The 23,839-nt window shown below is 38.6% G+C and overlaps 1 protein-coding gene across 2 annotated transcripts in view; it reads left to right on the forward strand.

The window, feature by feature from the left end:
- The first annotated feature begins 737 nt into the window (after nucleotides 1-737).
- The window catches only part of kcnq1.1 (potassium voltage-gated channel, KQT-like subfamily, member 1.1), a 35,599-nt gene continuing 12,497 nt past the window's right edge, over nucleotides 738-23,839 (forward strand). The window contains exons 1-13 of one of the 2 annotated variants that reach the window (XM_047807254.1): nucleotides 738-1,598; nucleotides 10,191-10,281; nucleotides 15,334-15,460; nucleotides 15,605-15,683; nucleotides 15,867-15,963; nucleotides 16,064-16,204; nucleotides 16,284-16,394; nucleotides 16,473-16,568; nucleotides 16,670-16,786; nucleotides 17,590-17,731; nucleotides 17,891-17,917; nucleotides 18,191-18,244; nucleotides 18,656-18,785. In XM_047807254.1, coding sequence (XP_047663210.1) covers nucleotides 1,312-1,598; nucleotides 10,191-10,281; nucleotides 15,334-15,460; nucleotides 15,605-15,683; nucleotides 15,867-15,963; nucleotides 16,064-16,204; nucleotides 16,284-16,394; nucleotides 16,473-16,568; nucleotides 16,670-16,786; nucleotides 17,590-17,731; nucleotides 17,891-17,917; nucleotides 18,191-18,244; nucleotides 18,656-18,785 — 1,499 coding nt within the window. In that variant the 5' untranslated portion in view covers nucleotides 738-1,311. The remainder of the gene's footprint in view (nucleotides 1,599-10,190; nucleotides 10,282-15,333; nucleotides 15,461-15,604; nucleotides 15,684-15,866; nucleotides 15,964-16,063; nucleotides 16,205-16,283; nucleotides 16,395-16,472; nucleotides 16,569-16,669; nucleotides 16,787-17,589; nucleotides 17,732-17,890; nucleotides 17,918-18,190; nucleotides 18,245-18,655; nucleotides 18,786-23,839) is intronic. The other variant, XM_027136905.2, reaches the window with a different exon arrangement.

Here is a 23,839-nt window from a genome sequence, read left to right on the forward strand (position 1 = left end):
TCCTAACATGCATAAGACTGTAACAGACCATTTAACATTCAGAAATGTGTTGTGTCACAAATCAAGTATTAGCTTTATCCAGCAGCAACTTATAACCAATGATTGTGGTGTGGCAAGGCAAGTGATCCTGTAAAATAGACTTAGGTTTTCCAGCATGAAGTCTGTATTTTTTTAAGCTGTTTTTGACACGCCTTTGTTCCGCTGTGTTCGATGCAGTCTGCTCTGATTGTAGCCTCAGATTCCTGCCCTTGGCTGGCAGGTTTTACAGTTGTAAAGAGTGGTTATTGGAGTTTACAGAAGTTTTCCTGTCAGCTGAAGTCAGTCTTGCCTTTCTCCTCTGACCTCTCTCATCAACAAGGTATGCTTGCAGAACTTCTCCTTACTGAATGTTTTTTATGAGTTTTTTTTTTTTCATGCAATTTCTGTATAAACGTATATAGCCTGTGTGTATTATTCAGCCACAACATAGTGAAAAGTCACTAAGATACATTTCTTCCCCAGGTTGATGTTTGGTTGATGTGAACATTAAGTGAAGCCCTTGACCTGTATCTGCAAGCATTTTATGCAAAGCGCTGCTGCAACCTGTGCAGGTGTACAAACAAGTTGCCCCTATGGCATAAAATACTAACTGATTTTATCAGCACATTAATGAGTCGTTTATGTTATAGGTTTCTAGGGTGAAAAAAAGGCATTGCATGCCAAAAAGGCCGCATATATGAACTTTGAGTTTAGCAAATACGCATGACATATGTGACAATGTTTAGCTAAGAGAGTTCATAAGTACAGTCTATATGTCTATTTATCTGCATGAGCCAAATAATAGTTTCGTTACACAGCCCTGATAAGAACAGTTAGTTTGACTACCTGTCGGATTTTGTCTAATCTCGCGTCACTCATCGGAAATGAATGAGGCTGAATTCCAAATGAGTTTCTTTATAAGCGCACTGCACAGGGTTTGGCTACAGGGTCCGACGTAGATGCACTAAAACTCCAATAGGAAGCGGGTTGAGATTTAGACTGGGTTACAGAGCAGTAGCTCTGTTTGTCCGGCATGAGATCTGCGTTGTTCTTTAAGTCTCCTAACATCATGTAATAGCGTTCGTTCTTAAATTACTAACAACAAAAGTGAGAATATATATGCAAATTTGGCGAATGTAGGTCAAATCAAGCTGGTGATATTTTGGAAAGAGATTGGGTCAATTGACTAACTACATTTATGTGACATCACAAAAAAAAACTCTGCCGGCAAGTGAAAATTGCTCTGCGTTCTTTTTTTCCTCTCATGTTGGTCTCTTTTCGCCGCCAGACAACATGAACGTGTCCGACTCCTGGCGCGTCGGAGAGTCTTCGGCTCCAGCGTTGGAGATGTCAGAGAGGCCGAACGCGCCGGACGCACGGGAGCAGAGCGCACAGCTGGACATTACCGCGCCGCCGGCGATCCCTCAGCGCAGAGCCTCTCACATGTACGGCTACGGACACCGGATGTCCGTGTACAGCACTACGCGACCCGTCCTTACCCAGGCTTACGTTCAAGGACAGGTGTACAACTTTCTAGAAAGACCGTCGGGATGGAAATGCTTTGTATATCACTTTACAGTGTGAGTACTAGCGCTGAGAATAAAAAAAATGCCTGAAAACATATAATATTTAAACATATTCTCAAAATATACCATATAATATTAAGGCGTTCCTCTGAATCTGAGCCTGTAAAACAAAATGTACATTCAAAAAGTAACCTGTTAAAGAAGTGCAAGTAAAACAAAATCAAATGGATGAGAACTTAGAACTACTACAACTGGTGTTTTAGAGCTGCTACATGTGGTGAGAGGTCTAGAACTGCTACATGTGGTGAGAGGGTCTAGAACTGCTACATGTGGTGAATGGTCTAGAAATGTTACATGTGGTGAGTGGTCTAGAAATGTTACATGTGGTGAGTGGTCTAGAAATGTTACATTTGGTGAGTGGTCTAGAAATGTTACATGTGGTGAGAGGTCTAGAAATGTTACATGTGGTGAGTGGTCTAGAAATGTTACATGTGGTGAGTGGTCTAGAAATGTTACATTTGGTGAGTGGTCTAGAAATGTTACATGTGGTGAGTGGTCTAGAAATGTTACATGTGGTGAGTGGTCTAGAAATGTTACATGTGGTGAGTGGTATAGAACTGCTACATGTGATGAGTGGTCTAGAACTGCTACATGTGATAAGTGGTTTAGAACTGCTACATGTGGTGAGTGAATGTTTTAGAGCTGCAACAGATGGTGAGATTTCTAGCACTGTTGGTGAGTGTTTTAGAATGGATGCATTTGTTAAGTTTTATGGAACTGTGATTGTGATTGTTTTAGAACTGCTACCATGTGGTGTGCATTTCAGAACTGCAACAGTTGGTAGGTGTTCTAGACAGCTAAATTTGTTACGTTTTCTAGACATGTGATAGTTGGTGAGTATTCTAGAATTGCAACAGTTTATGAGTGTTCTATAACAGCTAGATTTGGTGACTTTTCTAAAACACCAACAACTGGAGAGTGTTTCAGAGCCACGACAGATTGTGACCGTTCTAGAACCGGTACATTTGGTGAGTGTTCTAGGACTGTAAAAAGTGACGGTTCTAAAATTGCAACAGTGAATTTTCTGAAACTGCCACATTTCCCTGACGCAATTATATAGAACTACTTTACTTGGTAGGTGTTCAGAATCCCAGCAGAATAGGGTACACTAAATAATGCACACTGACAATAATGACAATTTATGATGTAAGAATGTATTGCAATACTAATATATCATCATTGTTTCACACTTAGGGGGGCACGGTGGCTTAGTGGTTAGCACGTTTGCCTAACACCTCCAGGGTCGGGGTTCAATTCCCGGTCCAAAGACATGCATGGTAGGCTGATTGGCATCTCTGGAAAATTGTCCGGTGTCTTTGTGACCTGCAGAAATCAAGATCAAAATGAATGGGAGGGAATTAATAATATTAATATGAAGCACAACACTCCAGCAGTCGGTCCATGACGTGAGTGTTTACTATCAGGTGACATTCCTGAGTGTGAAGATTTCACTCACGGTGTGAGAAGTCTTGTTTTCAGGATCAGCTGAAGACAGTGTGAGAGGAATGTGCAGAATGAAGGCACCAGCTGCCTGTCATGTTCTCTATCCTTAGCAGGAGAGGAGGTGATAATGGGCTGCTAAACTTGGCAGCAGCATGGTGGCTCTCTGGAGCTGCCCTCATGACCTACTACTGCTGGGTTGTGATAGAGGGGGATTTTGGGAGTGTTAGTGTACCTTCTGTGTGCTAGGCTGCATAGATAACATGTCCAGTGAGCACATGGGCTTTTACAAGATTGCGTTTAAAGTGTAGGTTTCATCTATGTTGAGCCAGCCAGACAAACCAAGTAAGGTATTACAATCTCTCTGTATTCACAAATGCTAAAAATCTTTACGAAGTATAATGCAATAAGAAGTACTAACTTTATACCATATATAGGTGCTCTCTATTTCCAATTGATATTCAGCCTATGACATGTATGCAGACTGAATAAGTCTCACACATCCTGCTACAATTTGGTAACCTTTGTTCCTAAAATGTCAAAACCTACACGTGCATTTGCAGGAAAAAATAGGAAGCAAAGAGGAGAAAATGTAAGGAAAGAAAGTTGGTCATGCCATCGGTCAATGCCAACTGGTTGTATTAAACCAGTTCATACGGACCAGTAAGAAGACTATCACATAAGAAAGTGTGATGTTAAACCTTTTCTTAACATTGTTCATTCAATTTGCTGTCACATGACAAAGTCTGGAAGGCTAAATTGTAACCTTTTCTCTTGCATGATAGTGTATGAATAGAAGGCAGGCAAGCAAAGCAATCAGAGATGTGTACCTTCTTGTCTTTGCTCGAACTGCAGCAAAGACACTGGTGTAGAGGATGAACTGTACTTATGATTAAAGCATGACCAGTCAGTGTGTGTATGCATGTCTTTGTGTGTGCATCTGCATCCTAGTGCATGCCTGATTATGCATGTGCTGATGTGTACATGTGGATTAGGTTTCTAGCACATTGTTTATGATCACCTGTTTAAGACTGAGTGATAGAGGACAGAGTGGAATGCATGCTATTGCCATGTGTGAGAGCCGGAAGGCAAGATACCGAACAGACAAGCTAAACACAATAACACAATTATACATATATAATTTAATGTATATTCATATATATATATGTATAATTTATGAATAGAACATCATTAGTTGAATGGTAGGAGTCCGTATCATTAGCCAGATAAAAGCCCTTTTTTGTAATTCTGTGTAGGTGATAAGTCAGTGGTAAAGATTGTAATTCAAATCCCTCTGCTGCCAGAATGTCACTGTTTAATCTTTCAGCAAGGCCCTTAACCCTCAGCAGCTCCACAGTCGTCAGTCATGTACAACAGCTGACTCAGAGCTCTTACCCGAATTTAGTAAGTTGGCCTGTTTTTCATTCATTCATCTACAGTAATCTCTTTATCGGATTCGCAGTGGATCTGAAGCTTGGATTAAGGTGTGAGTGGGGAAATGGTCTAATGCATACACTCATTCACACAAAGGAACAATTTATCATAACCATTCCACTCTACCAGCGTTTTTGAGGTGGGAGGATGCTAGAGGAAACCCATGTGGGTATCAACCGAAAGAAAGAAAAATGTCTACTGACCTTGGTGACATGGTGATAACAGATTTACTTTCCTTCCCACAAGTACCACCAGGGTGACTGTAAAGCTGGTGTATAATCACCTGGGGTAAAAGACAAGACCTCTCATTTACTCTTGAAGAGAAAATAATAGTAATGCTATTTGAGAGGCTCTGTTAGTGCCAGGAATTAGGACAGCACAAAAAGACAAAAAAAGTCAACATATTTAGAACCTTAGGGTTTTGTTCTTTTGCTCTGGAAATGTACTGTATCTTGTTAAAAATTACATGTTTAGCGATCTAAGACACAGATATCTGTTTAGAGACCTAAGGAGCAACCCTTAGAAAAACCACATATTGACAAATCAGTGATATGACAGTGTCAATGTGATTTTGTAATATTTTGACCAAGAGGACGAACCCAAGCCCTTCAGAAACACTTCCCTGCAGTGTTTGAGATGGATGCTTGCAACATACATCAGGCGTAGTGAATATCATTTAATTATTGACTGTTTGGCATATAACATATATTTACTATAAGCATTGCAATGACTGGTATCAAGTAATGCATAGCACTGTGACATTACATTTATTTCAAAACCTTGTTAGTCACTCGTTAGACCTACTTTATTTTGAGTACCATTTAGCATGAGCGCTTTTTGCTGAGCTCTGCTGGTTTCACAGAAATACAGATGTATTATTCATATAAAACATTGTATCTGCGAGCTGTTTTGTAGTTTCTTTAGAAATACAAGGTAAGAGGGCTGCAGGTTGTTTGGGTATTGAATAGCTCTACTGAAGGCCATAAAAGCACAAGTACCTGGTAAAAATGATTACAATAATGACTGATGAAGATGAAACTTCTGACAGACAGCCATTTCCCAATAGACTGTTTCCTTACGTCTCTGGCCCCTCCCTCTGTCAGCGCTGACAGCTAACAGCTGGCCTTCCTTTGTCATAACAGCAGCTGTGCTGCATGCTGTGTGCTCTTTGGTTGTGTTTTGCTGGTTGGTAATTTCTTTTAAATGCATGAATGAGGCGTTTACATGTTGGCTGACATGCTGTACAAAACGTCTCTCTGATGTTGATTGAAAACAAAAAGTGTGGGATAAATACAGCCATTCTGGAGCTACTATTCAATTGCAGGTTTGCTGTCTAGAACAATTAACTCACAATTATTTCATAGTTAACCTTGATCCATCCCTCCAAACAAATTAAACTGAATCAATCTACATTAAAATAAAAAACAGTTGTGCTCAAACGTTTGCATACCCTGAAAGAAATTGTTAAACATTGCCATTTATTTGGAAAATATGACTGATAATGCAAAAAAAAATTTTTTTTATTTAATGATAGGGGTCACCTGAAGTAATTAATTATCAGAGTTGACTCCTTTTCAAAACCTAATGATAACTGAAATTGCCTAAATAACCCTGATCAAAAGTTTACATATCTTTGAATGTTTGTCCACATTATAAACACACAAATTGACACACAGAGGTTTAAATGGCTAATAAAGGGAAGTTTTCACATCTGTGACTCATTGTAATTGTAATTAGTGTCTGTGCATAAATAGTCAGTTAGTTTTTCAGCTCATGAGGTGATGCATTGACTTGGCTGGATAGTGCACCATGGGGAAGACAAAAGAACTGCCAATGGACCTGAGTAATAAGGTAGAACTTTATAAAGCAGGAAAAGGATATAAAAATATACCTCAACACTTGCAAGTCAATACTGTTCAAACGCTGATAAAGAGGTGGAAAATAAGTGGTTCTGTAGATACTAAGCCACGGTCATGTAGACCAAGAAAGATTTCATCCACTACTGTGAGAAGAATTGTTCGGGACACAGAGAACATCTTACAAAAATTACAGGTTGTTCCAGAGAAAAAGTGATGTTGTTTTAAGTAGCACAATAAGGAGGTACTTGAACCCAAATGACCTACATGGTCAAGTTTCCAGGAGAAAGCTGTTACTGCGCCCATTACACAAAAAGGCCAGTACACCAGACAGTAACTAGACAAGACTTACAGCTTCTGGAACCGAGTCATTTGGAGTGTTGAAATTTTAAAATGAAATTTTTTGTCACAACCATAAACGCTGTTTGGTGAGGAGTCAAAAAAGTGATGGTGAAAAGTACACCATCCCCACTGTAAAGCATGGTGGTGGATCTCCTGGGGCTGTTTGAGCTCCAGTGGCATAGGGAAGTTGATGGCAAGTTGAATGAAGCATGTTATCAGAAAATACTAGCAGACCATTTGCATTTTACAGCAAAAAAGCAGCGCATGGGATGCTCTTGTCTAGGCATGTTCTGAAATGACCATGACACAAAGCAAGAGGCAAGGTTGGCTCTCCAATGGCTACAGAAGAAAAAGTTTAAGTTTCTGAAGAGGCCAACATAGTCTCCTGACCTCTTTGGGGAGATCTCTCGTGCAGTTTGTGCAATACCAAAAGAAATTTACAGAAACTGGAGGCATTTTGCCAAGAAGAATGGGCAGCTATACCACCTTAGAGAATTAAGGACCTCAAGCACAATTATTACAAAAGATTGCCATCGCTGATGCTACTTGAGTCCTATAAGAAGTAAAATACATTTATTTTGCTTTCTCGCTCGTGTTTTCTTTAAAAGATGGTATACATCTTGCAAATTCTCCCAAGGTATGCCGACATTTGAGCACAACTGTGTGTATATATATATATTGTAGTAATATAAGTAACATTATTAATTTCATGTTCTCTAAACCCATAGTTCATTCTGTTATATAATGGCTAGTTATCTGATTCATTCTAATATCCTGTCTTTTAATATACTGCAGTTCTTCATTGAATTATTGTAGAGAAAAACGGTAGCGCTGCTCAAGGTAAAACTCGCTTATCTCTCAATAAGGAAAACAGTTTTATCTTGCATTGAGAGGGCTTGAAGCAGTTTTTGTTGGTCCAGCTATTCAGGCATGCAGTTGACCTTGTAGGAGAGCAACCCAGGGATGTGTTTAACCTCCAACCCTGTGTTTAAGCTCACCTGGACTTTACACTTGGTAGATAAACACCAAAATTGGTTATTGACACTTTAAAAACACACACACACACACACACACACACACACACACACACACACACACACACACACACACACACACACACACACACACACACACACAAGCACAAGATCAAACAGATTAAAGTCTTATTAATGTAAAGTAGAAGCATTTCAGATGATCCCAAGGTGGCTCATTAAAACATTTAACTAATTAGGGCAATCGGTAATGTTAGCATTGTGTTCTGTGAACTCTAAGAATTAACTTTAAGCAGAAGGTAACTTTATATTTTTGTTCCTGTTGTTGTTTGCTGTTTTACATAATGCACAGTACAACTATTAGACTTTTTCCCCAGCAAACTTTTATATCTGAGATCTTGTTAGCAGAGAGTCTGACGTCAGGTAAAGACCTGGGCTAGAGGACTGTCCTTGACATTGCTAAGCTGTCTGTGAATTTTCACAGAAATTTACAGTATTGTGAAAAAGTTTTTCTACTTTAAATTTTTTATACATTTTTTTTTCTCGTTGTTGTACATGAAGCTACATTAAGCTTTTATGTCCTGCTTTGGAACCCTGTTAGACAAGCAAGTGCTCCATCCTGACATCATCTGATATTTTGTATGATTTAATTATTTGTGAAATAAAATGACAATAAGCTTGACAATTTCAATAGATTTTCTCACTCCTCTTTCTATTTTGCAAAGATTTGAGGACACATGGGCCACATATGTAGTTCCTATATAAGTTCTCTATTTTATCTGTTAAAGTCTGGGTGGATGGCAACACTCAGGAGATTTTATTTTGTGCATTTTCACTTTGTGGATAACAGCACAAAAAGTGTATGGAAAGTTGGCTAATGATCAGAGTTACGACGCAGTTCATTAAACCAATAATTTATCTTCATGAACAGCTTTGTCCTTTCTATTTGCGAAACACGGCATGGAGCAGGAACACACCTTGGATTGGATGCCAGCTTTTAGCAGGGCAACATGCACGCATACAAAAGAAACTGAGCATAGGTAACCATCCTACTAGGTTGGAAATAAAAAAAACATGCGTTAGGCATAATAACTCTTCAGAGAGTAAAATAAGCTCAAGCTCCTCCTGTGAGGTGCCAATTCCTTTAAACTAGAATTTTGGAGATTTTTTTTAATTTGATTCCCAACTCAACCACTGATCTACAGAGTAGTAAACATTGACAGGTGGCATGTCCAGCATCAAAGAAACTAAAGGGGACGTTAGGAATCAATTCATTAAGACGTATTTACGATAAGAACATAAAATGGATTTAAATTAAAATTATATATACTGCATTTCACCTTTGTTGTTTGTGGAGCTCCAAATAGTACATGGACATTAAGACAAGAGCTTTGAGGTCTTCACCCATACATCCCTGCATGTTGACCAAACAACTAATCTAACTTCCATTCATACAAAAGATCAGTAGCTCTACTCTGTCCACCTCCTCACCCTATCAAGAAAACACAGAAGTCTCAGAACCCATCATCTAATAAGCCAGGTTATAATAAAAATAATATGTAATAAAAGTAATGTGTCATTTTCACTGTGTGCCAATTGGCTAAAACAAACTAGCTTCCTTGCTTGTAACATTTGATCATTGATAATTTAACTACCACTTAAAATAAACTCCTGAGTGCACAAAACCTCTTTCAAACCTGTTTGTGTATTTTCTAATTTCTGTGAGGTTTTTAAAAGCTTAAGTCCTCTGTGCCAGGATATGGATTCAAGGGGCGCTGCTAGTCCTACCGTGGGCATGTGGTAGCGTAGTGGTTAAGGTGTTGGTCTACCAATTGGAAGGCTATGAGTTCGATCCCAGGTCCACCATGCTACCCCTGCTGGCCCCTGAGCAATGCCCTTAATCCTCAGGTGTATACACATTAGATAATGTAAGTCACTCTGGATAATGGTGTCTGTTATATTCTGGAAATGTCAAATGGTATGACAAATTATTGAGGAGCACTGAAACATTACTAAAATGTCATTCTAAATTGTGTCAGCAAAATTTGTCAACCACATAGCAGTAGACACTCGAAAGGCTTTTTTTTTTCTTATTTCTGTATTCTTATTTCTGTGAGGTTGTGACCATCTAGAGCTAAAATGCTAAGCCAGTGTTCCAGGAGCTGCTTGTGGGCGCTGATATTGTTACTCTGACACGATATTGCCACCTAGCGGACACATTAAGAAGTGTCGCGCACTAAAATATTACCAAATGTCAGTACATTTTCCCTCAGGATGCATCCAGAATAGGATGATGTGGTTTCCCCAAGATGAATTACGATTAATGCGATAAAAAGTTTTACCAGCAGAGGGTGCTTCAGGTTTTCCAAAATAGTGAAGACTTTAGTATCTATTGATTTAGATTTTTTTTTTACTATTTATAATTAATTGCTTGATTTTAATAAATGATTTATTTATTTTTCCATAATGTTTTGTTGTGCTTGGTAAAGAGATGAGTGTTTTATGTCTTGTTCCTTTTGCAGGTTTTTGATTGTTCTATCTTGCCTGATCCTGAGCGTGCTGTCCACTATTGACCAGTATCAGGGGCTGGCCCAAGATACACTTTTCTGGGTGGTGAGTTTTTAAAAATTATTTTATTGGCATTTAAAAAATGCTAACCACAACAAGGCCTCATCTACATTATGTGTTCTATATAAAAAGTGGTGCAATGTCATTGTTTTATGAAAGTTTTGAAGCATTTCTTTCCAGCAGGGGGCGATATGGCACTACAATTGACAAATTCACTGGGTTTATGGCGTGAAGACGACAGAGCAGTAAATACAGGCCCATGGTGCCTTGTAGCAATAACTACTTTAAATGAAAGCATAACAAATGACAAAGTCAACACTGTTTTATTGCATCCAGTACTATAAAGTGAAATTATCCTATCTGCAAATCGTTCAGACGGTCATCAAAATAAGTGTGTGTAAGAACACAAGATATTGGCTGGTTCCAACTTTGATTTTATGTGATTCAATTGATTGCCTGGTCTGCTTAATTAACTTTTTCAAGATTTATATCTGATCAATTAAAGTAATTTTGCTTAATTACGGTTCACGCTGTAAGAACAGCACTGTTTTGTTTTTGTTTTTTTGTTGTTTTTGTTGTTGTTTTTTGGGGGGGGGGGTGCAACAAGATATCAGAAACAAAGATAATCAATACAACACTTGATTGCTTGTATGCTCCATTGACTCTCTGCCATGTGTTCAAGCTACCGGCTTCCTCCTACGAACAGCATATCCTTTGTTTTTTATAGTGAGCTATGCTTAATATAATTACCAGACAAAGGACAGGGACAAAGGAAGGATGCAAAGAATCAAACAGGCCGGGCTGGTAGGGAAAATCTAAAGTTTTAGATTTTAGTCTGATGACTATTCACTAGAGGTCAGAGGTTAGCCAATCCACTGGATAGAGAGGATTAAAGCTATGCGATGATTTTTTACAGGCGACGCTGAATGTTACAAGTTAATGCCCTGGCCTTGATGCAGGGAAGGAGCCACGGGGATCAGACCATTCTCTGGTGTTGTGACAGATGTTCCAAGTTTTTAGCATTATTGATTGATTGATTTGACATTTGTTATTAAGTATAAATGGAGGCACATCATGACATGGACGTGGATATTTCTCACAGGAAGTAGACCTGCCATGCCTAACCCCTCCTTTCTACTCCCAACCCCCAGCTCTCCCCATTTTAATGAGCACAGGCCTGTGTATTCGCCTCACAGCTGTTGGGCTGAACAAAGGCAGAAATCATGTATTTTGATGCCTTTCTACATTGAGTCTGCCTGCACAAATATCAGAATCACTTTATATATTGTAGCTGTATATCTGCTACAGATCTTTTTACTCAGTGAGTGATCTAATATTTCATATTAATTAGCAGAACATGGCAACGACTCCCTAACACTTCTTCACTTCTTATCACTATCTGTAAGTGTCAGTAGATCGAGCTTCAAATGCAAATCATCTGAACTGTGAATCCAGCTTAGTACAACATTGTTCTCTTGATAGGAATGCTACTGCACATTTGTAATGCATAACATGCCACCTGTGTCATTGGTCTGTCCACCAAGGTGACCAACATTACACCACAAAAGGGAAGCTCATCTGTCAGGAAGCCATGAAGTGTAGAAACTCACACAGGGCAGTCTAATAGGTGGTGGGTTTTTACACGTTCCACAGTGCCGTGAACTTACACGTGTAAACTATTTCTGCCTCACAAAGAAATCAGATAGATGTCATCAAGCCCAGTCTTTATGCTAACGAGGTGCAACGAGACCTCATCATGCTCTGTTTTCGGGTGATTTAACCGCAGCACTTCTGTTACGAGGTGATGGACTCCACACAGAGAACAGTGCCTGCTGCAGACTTACACCTTGCAGATAATCAGAAAGAACACAAATGGCTTTCTGGTTCTCACTGAAATTGCTGAGCCCCCTTTAAAGCACGGCTATAAAACTGTAAAACCTTCAGGCTTGATAGTGATAAAAGAACAGCCACGAATACATAATGAGCACACACTGCTTTACTTCACTCATCTCATCTATATCTATGGTACTGTTTTACCTATTTGCCAAAGGGCACAATTACAGTTGACCTTGTTTGTCATCAAAGTGAATAAGAAAAACTAAACATTATCCTGACAGATTCTGCCCTGAACAAAACAGCAATCAGGTACAAACAGTTGTTGTTTACATGACTAAGGGGCATTAACTACTAGGAGGTGAAAACACTTCCTATCCCCCAGAGGTTTTGAGTAACACTCAAGAGTTGCAAAGGGTGTGTGGAATGACCTCCATGACATCTTTCACCTCACTGATAAGAGCCTTCACCCTCCCCCTCATTTGGCACATGATTTTTCTTTGTATACTCTGGAAACACAAGGGACTCTTTGCAGTGACAGCTTGCATTATCCAACTACATTATACTCAATAAATTTTATAGGAAATTTGGTTAATATATAAAAATGTGCAATTGTGTTTTTTATATCATTTTTTTGGAGGTTTACATAAAATTCTACAGATCTAATTTACTGTGTGCGCTTTCATGTGTCACGAACACTGAGTGCAAAGGATCATGAAGGTCAGTCATGCAGGTCTGCCTTTTTCTTTTGTTGATAAGATCTATATCAAGATTAATACTATATATCAAATATCTTACTTATTGCAGTCCCTGAAACTTTATTTCCATTTTTATACTGTTGTTTTTTCTAAAGAAAAAAAATCTGTGTCTTCATAATTCCGGTTTTTGTTTTTCTTACACTGTCATGTCAATCATTCAAAATGACCTCAGATATTCTAGACAGTGCCGTTAAGATGTGTTCACGAATACGTAGTGTAACCTTGCATGATGTGTATTAAAAAAGTCAGCTAGCCCTTACCAGCCTAGCCACTTTACTTCATTGACCTTTGCCGACAACATTCCAGCTACATTTTGGATGGGAAATCCTACTGCCATGGTAACAAAGAAAGAGGCCCTGCATCTGGTCCTTCATTTCCTTCTTCTTCCTGTGAGCTGCTCTCATGGCCCCTGTGGTGCCCATTGGCCCTCCACCCGGACCTTTTAGGTGACAGCTGGTCAGTGTGGTCACTAGCCTAGACTTAATTAGAAACTCAGTGGGCTAAGTCACTGGGACAAACAGGGTGAGCTTGTGCTTCTCACCACAGTGTGAGTGCAGTCCAGTAAATTGTTTGATATTTGTTGGATGTTTGTGTTTTGTGAGAGATAATGATTCACAATTGCAATTATGCTGAACTAAAGTTTTACCTTGTTGGTTCTTTTAACAGACAATAGGTGTAACGAAAAATAGCAGAGCTCCAGAAATGTTCATAAGTAAACAGAAATGAAAGCTTATAATTAAATGGCAATTTCCAATATTCACAAATATTGAAAATTAAATGTAAGTCACTGTTTAATTATCTGGTTGCTGGTTAATTGTCTGAAAGTTGTTGTGCAGCACATGTATCACAATCAGTTCAGCCTTCAAATAACTCAAAAACTCCAGTCAAATAAATAAATGTTCTAAACTAAATTCTTTAAAAGAGTCACCCTGAGAGACAAGAGAGACATTTCAGGTTAAATCCCTTTGCTGTCCTGCTAGGAGACCCTTCCTCATGCCTTCGTCTCTAGTCCTATTAGCCTCGCTGTCACCTTCTTTGCCCCATCAGCCCTGTTTGACCCCTCACCTCCTGCCAGACTGATCCTGTTGTTCTACTCCAATCTAATGGGCAATTTGGACAAGCTGCCCAGCGACTGTAGTTGTGTTCCTTTTCCCAGGCCGCTTGTCCAGTCTGTTCCCAGTTCTCCAGACTGCTTGTGAAACAGAGGGCGTCATGGCCAGCCTCATAACTCATACTTGTCTGATTCCGTCACCAGGCGCACTCTGTGCCTCCCTTTGTTTGCATTAGTTAAATAGTGAGACTGCTGTTATTGGCCGTGACCATGAACTGGCTTTGTGTATTGCCACATGACGCCTGTCAACTTTTCCTCAGCATTAGTAAGACTCTATTAAATTCAGTATGTTCTGCAACAATACTGAGATAGGCGGTGGCATTCAATTGATTCTTGAGGGGCTCATTGTGTGCCAAAAAAACTCCATTACACCACCACCAGCCTGTACTGTTAACACAAGGAGATTGGGTCTATGGATTCATGCTGTTGGCACCAAATTCTGACCATACCATCTGCATGTCACAGCAGGAATAAAGATTCATCAAACCAGGTGACATTTTTCCAATCTTCAGCTGTCCAATTTAGGTGAGCCTGTGCCCGCTGTAGCCTCAGCTTCCTGTCCCTGGCAGAGGGGAGTGGGACCAAATGTGGTCTTCTGCTGTTGTAGCCCATCTGCCTCAAGGTTGTGCTTTTTAAGATGTTTTTCTGCTCACCACGGGTGTACAGAGTGGTTATTTGAGCTATAATAGTACATTTCTTACCATACTTAACTTACCATACAAACCAGTCTGGTCATTCTCAGAACTCTATCATCAGCAGGGCATTTCTGGCCACAAAATTGCTGCTCACTCTGCAGACTGTTTTGCATGAAAATCCCAGGAGATCAGCAGTTTCTGAAATGCATAAACCAGCTCATTTGACACCAACATCTACTGAGGTCACATTTTCCCCATTCTGATATTTGATGTGAACATTGGGTGAAACCCCTGACCTGTATCTGCATGATTTCATGCATTGTGTTGCTGCCAAATGATTGTCTTATTGGATGTATATCACACTAAAAGAATATAGAGAACATTCTTCCATGATTGCATAGTAAATTTCAGTAATAGCAGTTTCAATAACATGTTTTTTAATAAGGGTTGTTTATTTTAGAATAAAGCTGTTTGCTAGTATACTTAGTATAGGCTGTTGTCCTAAAAGTACCTTTGTTTTAAATATACGTGAATGTAATACTGCTTGCGAATCAACTCTTCTTCAACTTTTCCACTAAATGAAACCAGATTGTCTACCTTAATATGCAGCAGGCGGCTGTGGTTACTGAATTGAATAAACACACCTTACCATAATTTCAGTCTAGTTAACTGAATAATCAAAACAATCCCCATTGTCAAAATCATCAAACCCACCATTGTCTAAGCAGGCTAGAAATGTGAATGCCTCTCTTCTTACTAGGAAATAGTGTTGGTGGTATTTTTCGGAGTGGAGTATGTGGTGAGGCTGTGGTCTGCAGGATGCCGGAGTAAATATGTGGGTATTCTGGGGAGGCTCCGTTTCGCAAGAAAGCCCATCTCTATCATCGGTGAGAGCACATTCACTGAGTTCATTGTCTAGTATTTTCAACCCACAGGCATTTTCCAAGTGCCTGCATAATTATGTCATTTTAATGACTGTTTTGCTGCCACTGATTACATTTCAATCTAGTTTTTCTCTATTTTTCCAACAGACTTAATTGTGGTAGTGGCCTCGGTCATTGTTCTTTCAGTAGGCTCTAATGGGCAGGTCTTTGCTACTTCTGCTGTCAGGTAATAAGGATGTAGTTTTTTCTAAACAGGATTACAATAACATATATATATATATATACATATATATATATATATATATATATATATATATATATATATATATATATATGTATAAAATCTATATCTATAAAATTTTATTTTTTTCTTTACTGATCATATGCTGTTATTCATATTTTTGTACAGAGGCATTCGCTTTTTGCAGATCCTACGAATGCTGCATGTGGATCGACAGGGAGGAACTTGGAGGTTGCTGGGATCTGTGGTCTTCATCCATCGCCAAGTAGGAAAATCTTTTTCATTCCATTTTGCACATATTATCACATATTCTGTGAGTCAATACACAGCTTGTAAAGTATTTCTTTGTAATGAATGTCTCTCAGGAACTGATCACAACACTCTATATTGGATTCTTGGGTCTGATCTTCTGCTCGTACTTTGTGTACCTGGCAGAAAAGGACGCAGTGGACAGCAGTGGAATAACTGAATTTTCCAGCTATGCTGATGCACTGTGGTGGGGAGTGGTAGGCATCTTTCATAGCCTAAAGCTGTGTTAACAAATCTTTTCCAAAACCATCATGTATTTTTTCCTTTCATGCTTAGGTGACTGTGACCACCATTGGATATGGGGATAAAGTGCCACAGACTTGGATAGGGAAAACTATTGGCTCCTGTTTTGCCGTCTTTGCTATGTCCTTCTTTGCTTTGCCTGCTGTAAGTCACAGAATCCACAACAACATATTTCTTATTCCTAAACCAAATTAACATAATATAGCCATGCATGCTTTGCAGGGCATTCTGGGTTCAGGCTTTGCCCTGAAAGTCCAGCAGAAACAGAGACAGAAGCACTTCAACAGGCAAATTCCTGCTGCTGCCTGTCTTATACAGGTCAGATTGAGACATGTCTGACACATCTTTGTCTAAGGTTTTCATTTGTTTAAACGTGTGAATTTTATCTTTCATCTTTCTTTCATTTACCTTGGTTTTAGACATCTTGGAGATGCTTTGCAGTAGAAAACCCAGACTCTTCCACCTATAAGATGTTTGTGAGAAAGAAGCATGCGTCATCGAGTCACACAGCATTCGGTCCTAAGGTTAAAAAAACTGTACGTAGGAAGATTATTTTTACCTTGCTGTTTTACGCCTAACACTTGGGTTAGTTTGCGTCAAAATGAGGTCAGGTTTTAATTTGATAAAAGCAAGCACAAAAATATAAACCAATATTACAATTCAGGTTTTAAATATATTTTGAAGATGTACAGGACCTCATGACTACATTTTTAACCACATGCCTGTTATCAGTAAAAAAAAAATCTGAGTTGGGTCATTGGAACATCCATGGTAAGTACTGAGTAGAACAGGACTTCATTTTCCAGTCCTCTGTAAAGAAAGAGTGTCCCATGCAATGCATGCTTTGTAATTAAACAAAGATTTTAAACTCAGCTCAACAGTATTTATTACTGTTTTGAATGGATTTAAGCCATTGTCAGTGTTAATCATATAACCATATAACCATCATATCATATAAGCATGTGAACCTTTCCACATTTTATGATGTTACATCATGGAAATTACCTTAATTGTGGTTATAATTCAACGTATGTAGCTTTCCTCCAAAAATGTCACGCTGCCTTGCGATACAACACGAACAGCAGTTCAAAAAAATAAAATTTAACATGTATCGGAGGAAGCAAATTTTAATCCACATCCCCCCAGGTTAATAGCCGTCATATGATAGGGGAGAGCTGGTTGGTGGGTGGGATATGGCAAGGCCAGGTTAGGGAGAAAATTGGTGGGGGATCCACTGTAATTGTAACACTCCAAATTTTGAGAAAGTGATTTCTTAGTCATGTCTCTGTATATCTAGTGTACTACTGCCCATATTTACAAATCTCTTTTACTTGATTAGGTGAAAATGAGAAGAAAGATGAAGTCCATTGACAAAGACAATGGTCCAAACTCTCCTACAATTCCTACAATCACCTTTGATTCTGTGTTTGATGATGGCCAAGACCAAAGTCAGGATACAGTGTACAGTACTGAAACTTCCGGTAGTATCAATATCTTTATGGACAGTCAATTTTTACACGAATCAGCTCAAGCTCCTGATTTGATTGTTTTCCTAGTTTTCACTATACTTGCCACTTGAATCATTCAATTATAACAGTGATTATCTGCCTTACTTTTCTTTCTATGTTCTCTGCTCACAGTAAAAGCTGTTGCTCAGAGAAGATTTGGTGAGCTGCTGTTAGTGTCTGCTGCTGCATGTCTTTGCTGTTAGTACCACATCACAAAATCTTGTCAGGGTGTGTGTGGGACTTTCTTCTATATGTGCATTGACATTGCTTGAACACACCCCCTTTTTAAATATTTTTTGTTCACTTGGCAGCATGACTTTGCCACAGGATTTGAAGTTCTTGAAATTTGCATCTGGGGTAAATGCTGTGCACTGATGTGGTGAAGAGGTTAGGTAAGAAGAAATAATGTGTATTACTCCCTCCCCTTTGTAGAACAACAGCAGTCCTGGACCTCTATAACCTCCTTCCAGTTCTCCCCTCCTCCAGGTAATCTGATCTTAGCTATTAGGCCTGATTTCTCCAACCTAAAGAGCACCGAAATAACAGTTCATACAGGGAGAGGGAGGAAATACTTAGTCATGACAATTTCCACCTTTTGTGTGCTATTTTTTGGACTGTAAATGTTTGTGAATTTTTTTAAACAGAAATAGGATTTTATATCAGTTGCTTATAACAATATAGTGAAATAAAGTACTTTCCAATAAAAAAGTATATAAAGTGCTTTCCAAAAAAAAAAAAAAAGTCCTTATTGGAAGGACTTATATGTGATGTTTGTATTATATACAGATCTTCCAGGTTTCTTTCATCAGTTTACAGAGACCTATATGTCAGACCATGATTATGATCTTCCTTAAAACCCCAAACTGTGAGTGAGAGTAATTGTGTGTGCCTCTGTAGTACAGCAAAGCTCAGAGTTTTTGGAGGTTCAACCACGTCCTCCATTGCAGAGGATCAACAGTTTTGCAGATGACCTGGAAATGGAACCAGAGAGAGACATCTTTCTCCTTCCTGTCTCTCATGTGTCCGAGTAAGTATCATCACACATGATACTGAAAAGCACCACAGTGCCTATGTCATCACAGAGAAAGGAATCAGCATGTGGCAAATGTGACTGATGATCCCTAAGTGCTTCTTTGAAAATAAGAATTGGGTTTGGGACATTGATAATCGGTATTGTTCAGAAGACCTAAATAGTGTTCCACATTTAAGGAATATTTAATACTACATGTATTTAAGTAATGGCATACCTGGGGTACTGAATTACAACATAGTATGCTAGTATGCAGTTGGAAACACAGAACAATTATTAAAGCCTTTAAGCATGAATTATTGCAGTATTACAAATAAAAAATGTTTAAAAAAATGTTAAAATAAAACATAATGTCAGGTCAATTCGACAGCTAATAGTATAGGGAGCTGTCTGAGCCTTTACTTAGAAGAAATTATTGTCAATTAAGAAAGTTATAAATGTAGATAAACAATGGTCTACAAACAATAATTAATCAGTATTTGTAGCTCCTCACCAATATGGCAAACCGTTAGCAAGGAGTTGGCTGACTAGCGTGCTAATGAAGCAGAAACTCTTGGAAATAAAAGACAAAAATGGATGGAAAATAGACGTTGAAAGCAAACAAAAACAGAATGCCTTACATTGTCAACAAGGAAAAAATCTAACTCTACATTACTTGTAATGTATATTACGCATGCTTATAATTATACATTGGACAGTGTTATCTGAATGAGTGTTTAGTTAATTAAGGTCAGTAATGTAGTTGGTCTTAGTGGCTAGCAGGAAAATATCAATTTATCTTGGCTGTAATCACATTTTATTAGCTAGTTCATTTTAACAATGGAAGGACTTTTGACATGAATAGAAATGAAAAATGCAGTACAAGTTTGCATCCACAAGTGGTCTATACTACCCATGTCTTATAGATGACCATCAAAGTTCTACACTATAATTTCAACCAAACATTTCAGACACTTTATTGTTGGCTGGCTTTGGCTGCCGTGGCACTAAATCAGCCAGCACAGAGCATACAGTAGCTAGCTTTATCACTTAATACCTGATTATCTGTAGTTAGCATCAGTCCCTCTGAAGTCTGCTAATCTCCTGAAACTTTGCTAAGATCTGTAAAGCAATTATAGCTTTCACACCTAATGAGCTTCATTCCTCCTGAGAGCCCCATCACTTCTCTTTCAATCTTATTTAGGGGTTAAACTTCTGGAAAATGGCCAGATTTCAGGTGCCTGGAGCCATGCGGTTCCCATGGGTGTGGATTGCATGTGAGTGGGCTATTAGCTGGACGTCTGCGCCCCATTAGCCATGTAGCATGTGGAACGGTAGGAGTCCACACTCTTCTTGCTGTTTGCATTTCTCAGAGACTGTGTATGGCCTTTCTCCTACAGACATTAAGGCGGCTTCATGAACAGAGCGTCTCAGTCTGTTTAAGGCACGTGACGTCAGGAGCTACTGCACTTGCTGACTCTGACGCTTGAATCAATGCAAATGAGGTGTAGGAATGCGGCCTCTTTTGACTCATCGTTGTTTTTTCTGGCAGTAGGTGTGATCCACTAGAGGGCAGTGGAGATTTTTCTTTTAACTCCATGGTGGTGGAAATCAAATATACAACATGCCAGCTGCCAGTGGCTTTTGTTCTGTTCAAGTCTGAATGACTAAGCCAAATTTCAGTGACTTGGAAAGAATGAAATTGCTCTGTAATGTCAGAGCGAGGGGGACATGAATCATCAGAAATATAAAGATTATGTAATCTTGCTTTTGTATGGTTCAGTGATCATTGCAGCGCTTGGAGACATCAGTGGAAAAGATGGTTTTGAGTTATTTTTAGCATTAGGAACATATTTTACATTATATTTTATAGCATTTGGCAGACACCCTTATCCAGAGCGAAATACATTTTTATATAATTTTTTAATGCAACTGAGTATTTTATGGTTAAGGGCCTTGCTCAGGGGCCCAGCAGTGACCACTTTGGATTTAAACTCACAACTTTTGTTCAGTAGTCCAACACTTTAACACTAACCTTAAGCAATAATATCTTGGTAATATTAGTGAAATATTTCTAAATATATGACTAATCTCATATGAATTTAAAATTCTTAGTATTATTATTATGATCATCATTTGACAACACTTTCCTTCTCAATGAGAAAAACTCTCTTTATAATAATGCAAATGTAATAATATAAATTCACATATATAAATATGAGAACAATGGTGTTGAAAAGCATGCTGTGACCATGTTGAGGATAATTAGCATATTGTTCTATAATTTTTACACAGAGTAAAGAGGGATTAGTTCTCAATATGTTGTACAGTATCCTTAAATGGTTTGTGTTTTAGACCTGCTGAATCTTAATATATGTAATACTATAGATGAGTAAGCACTGGTCATAAAGAAATATTAAATGCTACTGTGAGGCAGCTGGAGAATTAGGATCAAGGAGAGCTTACGCCTGACCTCCAACCAAAAATAATGAATGTGAGGACAAACTTAACACTGTTCATATAAATTGATAAACTAATTACATTGTCATTGTCTCAAGATTGTTTTTTATAGATTTGTATGTTATTATCTGAATATGACTATGTTTTGACATAAATATTTATCTCTGAATGTAGGTATTGATTTTTTTCTCACTCAGATTGACATTTGATTTTTGTTTTACATCTCCTTCTTAAGCACACATATTACATCTCCTACACAAAAGCTTTCTTGTCACTGCCTGCTTCTGTTTGATCTTTGAAGTTTAATGAGCTTTCACTCATCTCACACTGAGATGCAATGGAAACAGCTGTCTCTCTCCTTTTCTTTTACTCCTTTTCTCTCTCTTCCTCCCTCTTTCTTTTATTCCTTCTCTCTCACTGTGGGTGTGAGCGCATTATTTATTTGTTTGTGTGCTCTGGAGCAGCAGGTCACTCAAAGTGGCTGAAAGGAGCATGCAAATTATTTTTTTTCATTAATATTATTTTTTGTTTATATACACTATCCGTATGCACTCTACTGCTTTCCTCTCTGAGCATGTTACTCATAATCTTTCTCCATTGATGACCTTTGACCTTGGCCTGTTAACTTAAGAGGACAGAGAGGCCCTAAGCCCTCGTCCCCGTGTCTGCAGCTGAAGCAGCTTGCCTGCACTGGGGGTGGGGAGAGAACAATGCCATAGCTACGCCTCTGCGACTCTTGTGTGTGTGTGTTTGTGTGTGTGTGTTTGTGTGTGTGTGTGTGTGTGTGTGTGTGTGTGTGTGTGTGTGTGTGTGTGTGTGTTTGTGCAGTGTTGTGTGTAAGTACACATACTTACACATAGAGGTATTTTGTTAGCCCATACCTCTAATAAATTTTGATATATTTATAAATATATATATTTATATTTCTGTATTTAAGACAATAATAAGACAATAGCCATCAGTTTTAGATGTTGATACTTTTGAGACACCTGCGTGTTTGCCTTCACCTGACATTCCCTTTGCAGTGCTCTGTTATGTCTGATATGTTAGACAAATCAGGTTTGTAGCTGATGGCATAAGGAAGGTGAAAAGAGATGTAATGGCAGCAGAAGCAGGTGCATGAGTGAGTGAGTGGGTGAAAGCATGAGTGGCTGTCTGCTCCTGCTCAGATCGGCTCCTCTTGCCTTGTGGCACTGGGGTGTGTGCTTTACCAAAGGCTCAAAAGATTGATTTATTCTCAGCAAACAGAGAAGGGTTTCTTGTGGCTGAGGCAGGGCCCGGTCGTCCACTCTAGCCCTGAGACAAAGAGCCATTGTCTGCAGCTCTACACACTCCAACAATGGCCTGATTGACAAGCAGCTCTAGTCGTACTGGGCTTCTGGCCTAGGACTGCAATGGCAGCTTTGTTAGAAACACTCTTATCGTAAGAAACAATCACCTTTGGGCTTGGTGAGACTTGTGCTGTGCAACTTTTTTTTTACATTTTCAACATAAAAGTTAGTGTTACTGTAGTGTACTGTAGTGTACAGCTCATGGATTATTTAAGAGTATCATAATATTTGGTTTTACTGCCTATTTCATACTATTTCAGCAGGCGAAAATTTGATTAGAATATACATATATATGCTAATAAAATATAATATGTCATTTTCACCTATTACACACATCTATTGCACACATTAGTCAAGCATGTGCCATTATTTGTATTCATTAAAGTCATTAGAGATTTTTAGTTCAGATCTTTTTACCTACAGAATCAAAAAATGAAGCGTTGAAACATTTCATATGCTGTACAACTATTTTCACATCAACAAGATTTTACAGCTATTTTCACATGAACATTTATTCAATTGTTTAAATGTTACACTTTCACTTACACTTTTTGTAAATACATATTATGGTGGATGGAGTCATTTTAAAACCTCTATGCAAAACAGTTGACCAGTCAATTTGTAGTAGAATTATAATAAATCCAAAAGCCATATTTAGAATATCAGTAGTGGTGAATAATGATCTCTAAAATTATCGCATCATTAAAAAAGTTATAATAAATGGGTTGACCTTTTGTGTTTAGAATCATAATATTAGAATTTCTTAATCTATGGTAATAATATTTAAAATATGCCATATTAGAAATATGGCAGAAATAATGGCCTTCCTGGAGTCCCTTATTAGAGCTGACCTAATGTACGGTACTGTCTGGACATAATATGCTACACTGTCTAGACTGCTGGGTGTGTGTGTGCCCGAGTGTGTTTGTGTGTAAAACTGCACAGGAGTGTGCAAGGCGTGATGAATAGGACAGGATCGTTGGCTCACTAATGCCTCTTCAGCGCGGCTTGCCAGCACAAGTCTCTTTATCAGGGCCGTCACGGCCACCCTTTCTTTCCTCTTTAACAGTAATTGCGTTTCGTTACAGTGTGTCAGGGCTAACAAGAGACTGAGGAGAAACAGCGAGAGGGAGATAGAGGGAGGAGGGGGCTGACAGAAGAGACAGATACAGATTGAGATAGATAGCAGGATCCACCATTGCATGTAATTCGAGAGTATTCTCTTGTATGCAGTCAGACAACTTTGTAAAATATTGCATAACTTTATTATTACTGGGAATG

This window comes from Tachysurus fulvidraco, chromosome 1, assembly GCF_022655615.1.
Source record: "Tachysurus fulvidraco isolate hzauxx_2018 chromosome 1, HZAU_PFXX_2.0, whole genome shotgun sequence".
Lineage (NCBI taxonomy): Eukaryota > Metazoa > Chordata > Actinopteri > Siluriformes > Bagridae > Tachysurus > Tachysurus fulvidraco.